This window comes from Nicotiana sylvestris, chromosome 5 (assembly GCF_000393655.2).
Source record: "Nicotiana sylvestris chromosome 5, ASM39365v2, whole genome shotgun sequence".
Lineage (NCBI taxonomy): Eukaryota > Viridiplantae > Streptophyta > Magnoliopsida > Solanales > Solanaceae > Nicotiana > Nicotiana sylvestris.
In genome coordinates this window covers 155,542,136-155,552,285 of record NC_091061.1, presented here as the reverse complement: position 1 = coordinate 155,552,285, position 10,150 = coordinate 155,542,136, and the positions used below count along the sequence as shown (strand labels likewise).

General features: G+C 33.4%; 1 protein-coding gene across 1 annotated transcript; it reads left to right on the top strand.

Annotated features, from left to right (window-relative positions):
- Positions 1 to 1,414: 1,414 nt before the first annotated feature.
- On the top strand, positions 1,415 to 5,603 carry LOC104247408 (GRF1-interacting factor 1-like). The gene is made up of 4 exons (XM_009803422.2): positions 1,415 to 1,798; positions 3,785 to 3,861; positions 4,048 to 4,132; positions 4,977 to 5,603. Exons 1-4 carry the CDS (start codon positions 1,718 to 1,720, stop codon positions 5,370 to 5,372), a joined length of 639 nt encoding a protein of 212 aa, XP_009801724.1. The 5' UTR covers positions 1,415 to 1,717; the 3' UTR covers positions 5,373 to 5,603.
- The last annotated feature ends 4,547 nt before the right edge of the window (positions 5,604 to 10,150 follow it).

Below are 10,150 nucleotides of genomic sequence, written 5' to 3'. Positions count from 1 at the left end.
GTCAAATAATATCATGACACGCAGAGGCGGAGCTAGAATTTTAAGGTTATGAGTTCTAATTTCATCATCGAACCCTAGCTCGTTTTAGTTACTGGGTTCGCAATTAAATATTTTTATATATTTAATAATTTTTTCAATACAAATACAGTATTTAAACAAAAGCTACTGAGTTCGACCGAACCCGTAGCTACCACACTACCTCCGCCCCTGATGACACGTGGAACCGAACACAGGCAATAGGCGAGTCAAGTAACAATCAATATCGGATACGTCAATTGCAATCGACATCGGGTAATTGGCGAGTCAAGTCAATTGCATATTCATCAATGACTCATTTATTGGAGTATCATTTAAGTAAAGCTTGATCTTAGGATCTTGTTTCCCTCGATATAACCTATAAATAGCAGGCTCAACAACCATTGTAAAATAGAAATCTTGACAAAACATATGCTATATTTTATTTTTGCTCTCAATTAAACAATTTTATTTGCTCTTTATTATTGCTTTCATTTTTGTCCTCGGAGAAATTGTGCTCGGAACCAGGCTTATCATCGTCTTCAATTTTAATGGTTAAGTCTCATTTTTAATCTTATTTCTTTATCATTCTTGGATCAAATCAATTCGCTTATATATAAACCACGTAATAAATTTAACTGTACCGTTGTAAAACAATTTTAGCGCTCTCTAATAAAAGATCTCTATTACCCGATTTTGAACTTAGGGGTCATTTGGTAGGAGGTATTAGAAAAAATAATGCAAACATTAACTCTATGCAATACTAATACCTTGTTTGGTATATTTTTTTAACCTGTGTATAACTAGTACTTGTATTAGTTATACATCATATTTGGTATTATCTTACGTATAAATAATGCATAGAAAATCGTGGCATCAATAATACCAAAGCTATTAATGCATGTATTAATATGGTTAAAGATAAAATTGTCCTTAAAGTACCTTACAGCTAGAGAATATGGAGGACATTTTTGTAAATAACTATTTTTCTTAAAAAATTATGCAATGCATTATAATATTAATACACCATACCGAACAATAACTAAGAATAATATCTACATAACTAATGTTTGTATTACTAACATATGCATTACTAATACAACTTATTCCGCACTATTCTTGTACCCTACCAAATGGCCCCTTAAAACTTTTGATCAAATGATAAAATAAAATAATAGTAATAAATCTATCATTATTCCACGGCACAATTGGTTGGTATGCAAAAATTGTACTGAGGAAGTTTGACAGCAACACTTTGGAATTTTTACTGTTTCAGGATACTATCTTTGGTCCAATAAAATTAATAGGGAGATGATAAGGTTAAAAAAAAAAAAAGGTTCAAAGTCCAAAGCAGGTAAAATCCCATACATCACTAGGGGCATATAATGGTTAGTTGCCCAGAATTCAGATTCTCTCTCTCTTGTCAATAAGGAGACACAAACATCACAGTAGCTGTAAATTACAGCCTGCTGCTTTTTCTCCTACACTGTCTATTGTCCCCATCAATTTTCCAGTACTACTATTCAAACTCAAGTTGACGAAGTTGTGAAACAGAAAACTAAAAAGGGGGTCCATTTTTTCTTTTTCTTTTTCACTTTCTACATGATTTACAAGAACTCAGTGAAGTATTAAAAAGTGTGTGTGTATTTAGTGTGTGTTTTTTGTGTTGGTATAAAAAGAGGGAGCAACAAATAGTAGTAATATGCAGCAGCACCTGATGCAGATGCAGCCAATGATGGCAGCTTATTATCCAAACAACGTCACTACTGATCATATTCAACAGGTCTTCTTCTTTTCTTTTCCAACTTTAATTAATTTCTTCTTTACCTGCTGCTATCTGTTCTTGATCTTCTTCTGCTTCTTTCTGAACCTGAAATCTGCCATTTTATCTGCTGCTATATGTGTATGCAGTTGTACTACTACTACTAGTAGTTTTCATAAGTTGGCTGCTAGCTATAAAAAGTTGTTTTCTTGGTTGGTAAGTCCTGCTAAAAGGATAGGTTATGCTTTTTGAAGTTGGACCTTTTCTGCTCAAGGCTTATTGTGGTCATAAACAGGGAAAAAATAAAAAGAAAGATCTTGCTTTTAGGTTCTTGACTCTGTTTGTTAGATTTTTGCCTTTTCTTCTTGAAACTTATGCTGTTTCTAGCTTTTCTTGTGTAAGCTTTCTTTCTCCACCTTTACATATGCTTTTGTTGTGTAAATGGTTGCCCTTTACTGTTATTTTCTTTTTTATTTTTTATGGGTTCATGGTCTATTAGAAACAACTTTTCTACTTTGAAGGTAGGTGTAATAAGGTCTACGTACACACTATTATACTAGATTTGTTGTTGTCACTGTGTGGAAAAAAAAAGGCATGGTTAATGTACTTCTAGCAATCTCATTTCTTCCCAGCTGAGTTGGCTGCTTTCAGCATAATGAGTAGCAAGTAGCAAACTATATAGTGAAAGCTTTTCTGTTTCTTATACTACTTTAAAGTTCGCCGAAGGTCTCTCGGAAACAATCTCTCTAGGGGTAAGGTCTGCGTACATTTTACCCTTCCAAACCCCACTAATAAAATTATTACTGGGTGGTCGTTGTTGTTGTACACTACTTTAAAGTTCAAAAATACTAATTATATTTCCTCCCATCTTCTCTCTTTTTTGTTTTTATTATTTATATATACCACTGGTTTTGACAAAAGAAGTTGATGAAAACTTAGCTTTTTCAGTTGACTTTTTTTAACTTCAGTATCTGCTATTGGTGACTGCATTATAAACTTTTTAACAAACATAACAACTTGCCTAAGGTTGCATACCGTCATTATCTGCATATATGTTTATCAGTATATATGCTGGTGTTTGTTGAGAAAATATTTTTCTGTCAACAAATTAATCCTTGTCTATTTCACAGCTCTCGGAGTTGTTCATTAAAGATTGAATTTTTAAATATGTAAAAACTGTAAACTTTAGTCTACAAAGTTCCTTTTTTACTTGCTTGAAAAATATTTTACATATCAACAGGAAAAAGTTGTCTAAAACCTGCCTCTATTAATTCGTTGCAAGTACTCCCTTCATTCACTTTAGTTGTCCACAGTTGTCCACTTTTGACTTTACACTTCTATTACAATCTTGCAAAATGCATGGTAAGTCTGCGTACAATATGTCCTTGCAGCGCTACCCTTCCCGAACCCTGTGTATAGCGAGAGCGTTTTGCACCAGACTGTTTTTTTTACCCATAATAATGATAGCATTTCCGAAAGTCCTCGGAAATAATTTGATACATGAGAGAAAAACAAGATTATCTTTTTCTTGATTTAGTATATTAGACAATTAAAAGTAAAAATGTATTTATAATATAGTGGACAAGTAAAAGTGAACGGTGGAAGTTTTCAGTTGCTAAAAATACAAATGTATAGAGATTCCCCGATGAAATTTGAAAAGTATGTTCCTTACGGAGGTGAACCTATGTTATGGAAGTGAGGGGTCACGGGCACTCGAAAAGTTCAGCAAAATCTTCATGAGTACACATATATGTTTTTAGGAAACATTAATATATTAGTAGTGGCACCTCGTATGCAAAACAAATTTTGGTTGAAATCAAAAGTACACCCCCGACCTTCAAATCTTGGGTCTGCCTATGGTTCCTTGTGATATGGACAGATCTCATATTTTTTATTTGGGGTTAGGCAGTGTTTGTTAGTAGTAATTTATTATTGTACTTGTGGATTTTTAATTACATGTTATTTGACGTTCACTTGGTAGTTGGCCTTATTCTTTTCCAATGTCAGTTCCTGGATGAGAACAAATCACTTATTCTGAAGATTGTTGAGAGCCAAAACTCTGGGAAACTAAGTGAATGCGCAGAGTAAGTTCAGTTGATATTATGTAAATCTTCCATTAATTTGTATTTCTTGTTACAGTTTTAATTTAGTAACCCTTGCTTGTATAATTATGCCTTCATTCATAAGTTTAAAAGTATGGTGACATTCTTGAAACTTGATCATAGAATATAAATTGGTAACTATTTGTGCTAACTCTTTTGATATGGCAGGTCACAAGCCAAACTTCAGAGAAATCTTATGTACCTAGCAGCTATTGCTGATTCTCAGCCCCAGCCTCCTAACATGCATTCTCAGGTAAGGTTACATATCTTTTCATTTCCATTATCTGCACTTTTTTTTTTTTATTACCACCAGCTAAAGGTGGCAAATGGACGACAACAACAACCAAGTATTGTTACCTTTAAAAAAAAAAAAAACAACCCAGTAAAGTGGACGAGTTCGGTTAAATTTCCATGAGTTAAAATGAGTCAAATCAATAAATGGGTCATATGATCTAATTCATCCAATGTTTGTTTGGGTCAGTATGCGTCAAATTCTGTGGTGAAGTCAAATTAATACAAGGAGATTTCAGAAAATACTCCAGTGTCATACTTAAGATTTGAACTTGTGACCTGAGGAGATTTTTGAAACCACTGATAAGAATCTTTTCTAATGTCAAGAAGCTTCAATCTTTCATATATAAGCAAAAAAGTTTATTTTTATCCTATTTGCACAGCATAATTTTCGGCACTCCCTTTAGCTCCACCACTGGTTAAATGATGGAATAACCCAAGTGTTGCCCAACATGATTTCCTTAAATTGAAAAGTAATGTATTTTCCTTCAATTATTAGTCCAAGTAATTATTCTAAATTCACATAGTTTCCCATCTTCAAGTTTGATTTAGCATGTTTGGTTTTTGGATTGCATTTTGACCTTTTTGACTCAATTATTTGATGGGTCATGGATCAAGTCTCATAACTCAATTCGTTCAAACTTGGGCTGGTTGGATAGGTTACTAAAAATGTGTTGGCTTTGTCACGTCGAGTATCAGTTGTAGTTGATTCCATTTATCATTCTTGAATAACCTTAGCATGTTTGAAAATCCATTATATTAATTTCAGTTCTGAATTTGATGACTTAATGTTTGATGCTGTGCAGTTAGCTTCTGGTGGGATGATGCAGGCGGGGCAACATTACCTGCAACAGCAACTAACGACACAATCGCTTATGGCTGCAGCAAGATCCTCCTCCTCAATGCTTTACGGACAACAACAACAGCAGTCATTATCAGCATTGCAACAACAACAAGCCTATCATAACCAACTCGGAATGAGCAGCTCCGGAGGAGGAAGTAGTAGTGGATTTCACATGCTGCAAAATGATAATACTCATAATTCCAGTACTTCACTTGGTTTCCCCGACTTTGGCAGAGGTGGAAATAAGCAAGACATTGGAAATTCTCTGTCTGATCAAGGACGAGGCGGGAGCTCGAGTAGCCATGGTGGTGATGGAGGTGAGAATCTTTACTTGAAAGCTGCTGATGATGGAAATTAAGTTTGAGGTAAGTTAAGAATATAAGGTTTTGTTATCAGTGAAGCTTAGAACCACGTAAAATAGCTAGGGGAGAAGTTAGAAGAGTACTGAAGAACTTTTGCTAAGTAATTAATGGGACTTGTAATGTGTTGTGTAACACAATGGCTCTTCTTAATTCTACTGTTGGACTTTTTGGTCAGTTTCTCAAATGTTTGAAACGCTGCACCTTCTGAATATCATGTAAATTTGTTAGGTCGTTTTGGTTTGCATTATTGCTTTCTTGATTTTTCGTAGAAATGAAACCAGGTAGCCACTCTAAAGTGGATGTTTTTTAGGATTTAGCTAGTGTATTCTGAATTTTAGTTTTTAAATTTATTTTTTTAGGACATAAGTGTCCTAGAGTTAAAAATTTTAGTTTAAAATTTTAGGATAAAACAAGTACGGACTGACCTCTAAATAATATCATTGAGAATGGTTAATTGTGCACTTGCCCTTGATTTTTCCTCTATTGGGCTATTTGCTTGCTTTCTTGATAACATTGCTTGTATTGAGCTGTTTTCTCGGGGAAACTGAACCAAAATATGGAGGAATAAATTATATTTTTATTCTCTCTCAAAAATAATAATAGCCTGTAAAATATAGTTTTTGTATATATATAAAATATACATATTTTATACACTTTGGCTTGCGAATGTAATTCGTTTTGGTCGATTGGCTAATTTTATGCTTTGCCCAATACGGAGAGAACCGCACAGGACAAAGTAGAGAAATTATACTTGATCATTTGGTTTTGACGTATTGCATTTCATTGCAAAGGATATTTGTATTCCTGATCAATACAATTTTTGAGGGTGTGGAATCTACATAGACAAGTGAAAATTTTCCACAGCAAGGGTTTACACAAATTTTTACACAATGTCTCCTTTTTCGGCCGTTACTTAGATTTTATTCCTCTTTTTGCTGCTGCTGTACAAAATATAGCCCTTGAAAAATTACCTTTTCGGACGAACGTCAGAGTCGGGTATAACAATTGCTCGTATATATACTGCCAACCTTATAGAAAAACATTAGATTGTCATCTAACATTTGTAATAACTTGGAAAATTTTAGACCATGATGTAATGACTCTCATGGAGCATCCCGGTGCATGAAGGGTCCTTCGAGTTCGGAACCCAAATAGCATCTAATTAGACTCAAGCGATCAAACTATGGCGCAAAAAAATAGGGAACAAAAATAAGTTTAATTAAATACACTATATCCCAGTTTATTTAACGGACGGTGTTAACGTCCATCTCCCTCTTTCTTTCTTTTTGAAATACATATGGTGCAGAAAAAGCAAATAAAGGAAATTTAATGTACTAAATAGAGAAGAGAGTGCTGGGTGGTGCAATGGTTAAAGGCTAGATTTAAAGCTGGTTTTGGCCTTTCTCCTTTATTTGCTAGATTGATCCAAACCCAGCTTTAAATCTAGCCTTTAACCATAGCGCATTTAATTGCTTTAAACCTGCTAGATGAACGTTAACTCCGTCTGTTAAGAAAAGGGGACATAACATTTAATTAATGCGTTATACCTATTTTTGTTCCCCTATTTTTTCCCTCAAAGTTTGGTCGCTTGAGTCTAATTAGACATTGTTTGGGTTCTGAACTCGAATCCTCCATTCACGCAGGATTGAGGAAGAGCCACACCTCAAGAGGTGTGACGTAGGCAGCCTACCTTGATACAAGCATCAATGATTAATTCCACGTCTTGAACGGCCTATAGATCACATGAAGATAATCTTATTGTCTTTGGTATGAATTCAAACATTGATTCTTTATATTTTTCTGATGTAAAACGTATGTATAGGAAAGCTTTACTTCAAAACTTTCGAATTGAAGAACATAATTAACAGTTTGTTTGGACGGTTGTTATCTGCTGTATTGTATAGTATTGTTATTTTAAATATAATATCTGTTTTCATTGTTATTTAAATTGTATTATATCATATCGTTGAATCCGTTAATCACGAAAAGTGTCACTTTATGAAATGACTGATTTGTTGTGGTCGCCTCGTTACTTTATTTTTTTCCTCTCATGTTGCCCTTCCATATTATTAAATAATCTTATTTTATCCTTTATTCTACTTTTATATATAATAATTCTACCTCGTATTTTACTTTTTGTTGATAATATTGTAAGTTTATTCTTCATATTGCCGGTGCATGATATCATGAAACGACGGAAAACAATAAAATTTATCCAAACATTGTATACATCAAAACAATAGTACTATACAATATATTATACGATACATATAAAACCATACATTGTTGGGATATACTATTAACCATGCGGTTTAGATATAATATTGCGTTTATTCTTTATAGAATAATTATTTATTTAATTTATTCATTTCAATAAAGTGTTATTTTAAAGATCATTTGTTATATGTCTGTCCTTTAGTTATGTAGGAGATAATTTAGTGTATAGAGACTTAGCTCATGCACAAAAGATTAAATTGTCGGTTCTCATAATTAATAAATTATGTTCACAATTGAAGATATTTTTGGGCAAAATATCTAGATGATTGTAGCACAAGATTAAAGTATAATTTATCTTTATTATGAGAGTGATTTTGCTCCAACTTCTTGTGCTAGTGTACTTAGTGTATATTGAACGGACCAAGTAGAGAAAAGATGTTTTGTACTGAATATATACTATAAAATATTTTCTCTAATTCATTAAATAAGCTTATACTCCTAATTTTGATATAGTTATTATGATCAATGTGATTTTTTTTTTTGATTTATCAAAAGGTACAACTTTATTTAGAGTTAGTGTATGCCTAATAAATTGAACAATAACGAATAGCATTTGTGAAATAATAATTAGTTGATGGAATCTGTGACTTGATTTTGAGTTTGATGATACCCCTTTATATAAGCTTATAAGTTTTCATGTGAAAACCCGACCGATGAATTTTGTATCCGTCATATGAAATAGTATATGCGGGATTATAAATGATTTAATTAAATTGTCGATGATTTAATTTAATTAACTGGTACTTGTAATCTTAACATGGGAGTTAAAATAAGTGTTAGTGAATTTTCGAAATTCATATTGAGAAGTTCAATTGCAGTTTTTAGTGGAATAAACTGCAATTAATTATAGTAGGATTGAATTCATCTGAATTTTCAAATTAATACTATAACTGGTAGCTTTTTATTGTTTTTGTGGTCCCTGCTATATCTAGTAAAAACCTGGACAGACTTGGGTAAAAAGTGACTTGGGAAAAAAGTTATCATTTTGAGTTAGAGTAGGATTGTACTTGCACTAGCAGAATCCTACACGTTTTTGAGTCCTTATTGTGACTTAATTTCGGATCTATTAAAGAAAAACTAGTTTTACCTAATAACTTACTCTTTAGAGTTGTATTATTTGCCCACATAAATAATTTCGATCAAGGTCTTACAAAGAGTATAGCAAAAGACTGCAACCCTGAATTCTTGCTCTAGAGTTGCAATGCATGCTCTATCATATGTAATAACAATCCAAACAAGCTGTAAGACTTAAAGAGTGTGAACTGAACGAGTACTTTTGCTTCTTTTTCCATTTGCACGAGCTTCGAATAAGCATCTACACGAGCTATAGCTATAGTTGCCAACTATTAAAATTCAAGTTTATAAAGCTTGAACATGTGCTTTGACCAAAATGTCAAATGGCCATTTAAAAAAGGTAACGTCGGCTGATGACTAACGCAATTAACTTGATTTTATACTACTATTAATAAGTGAGAGTAGAGGAGCTCCCCGTTAATGTGAATTGACAAAAAAACCATGATATTTTAATTTTTTCTATCAGAATCCTCATTGTCTTTTGGTAAATATAACCATGTTGGGGGCTTTTAAACACTTGAAAAAAGGAATGAAGTAAGGTTTATACGTGTAAGAACCCACGTCCACTAATAATTTAACTCCTTGATAAATCACTATGTATATGGTCAAAATCACGGAGTCCAAATTCGAAATCTTAAATTGAAATATAAGTTCGAGTCCGGGCGATTCGAAGTGGGGTTCGGGTCCGACTATGAAGCACACACCTCGAGAGAGTAAATCGAAGGCCTGACACGACCTATATCGAGGGCAGTACAATTTCGATGACACTCAAGAAAGATCGGGAATCTCTCAAGGACACGTGGATCAAGGCATGAATTAAAGGATAAGATTTGTATGAGTCGGTACAGATCCGTACTAGGTTGTTATACACCCGCACCAATAGAATCCTTTACCACAATTAGGAATGTACTATATTGGGGTTTTCTCCTCCTATATAAAGGGGACACCAATCATTTGTAAAAAAATACATTATTCACTGCAATAGAACATTCTACTTTGCTTTTCTCGTGCTCCACAATTGTTCTTCAGCTTTATTGTTCATATTTTATTTTCTCTTAACTCACCTCGAGGCCCCCGAGATAATCGAGCTCGAGATCCTCGTAGCTCTAACAACACTGGTTTGGTCCATCAATTCTTCTTACTTAATCCTAATATTACTTGTATATTCACTAATATTGGAATAAACCACATATCTTTAAAACCACAAATCATCTTTAATTGTTACTCATATTTTTTGAGATAAACAGTTTGGCGCCCACCGTGGGGCTAAAGATAATAGTGATTATTTCTTTACTGATTCTCGTTAAACACGTTATCTTTACACTTTTTCTTATCAAGATTTTTTGATTCTCACGCTTAGACATGTCTAGCACACAGAATGCACCTATTCACGACGACGAAGGTCTTGGAGAAAATATTGGTA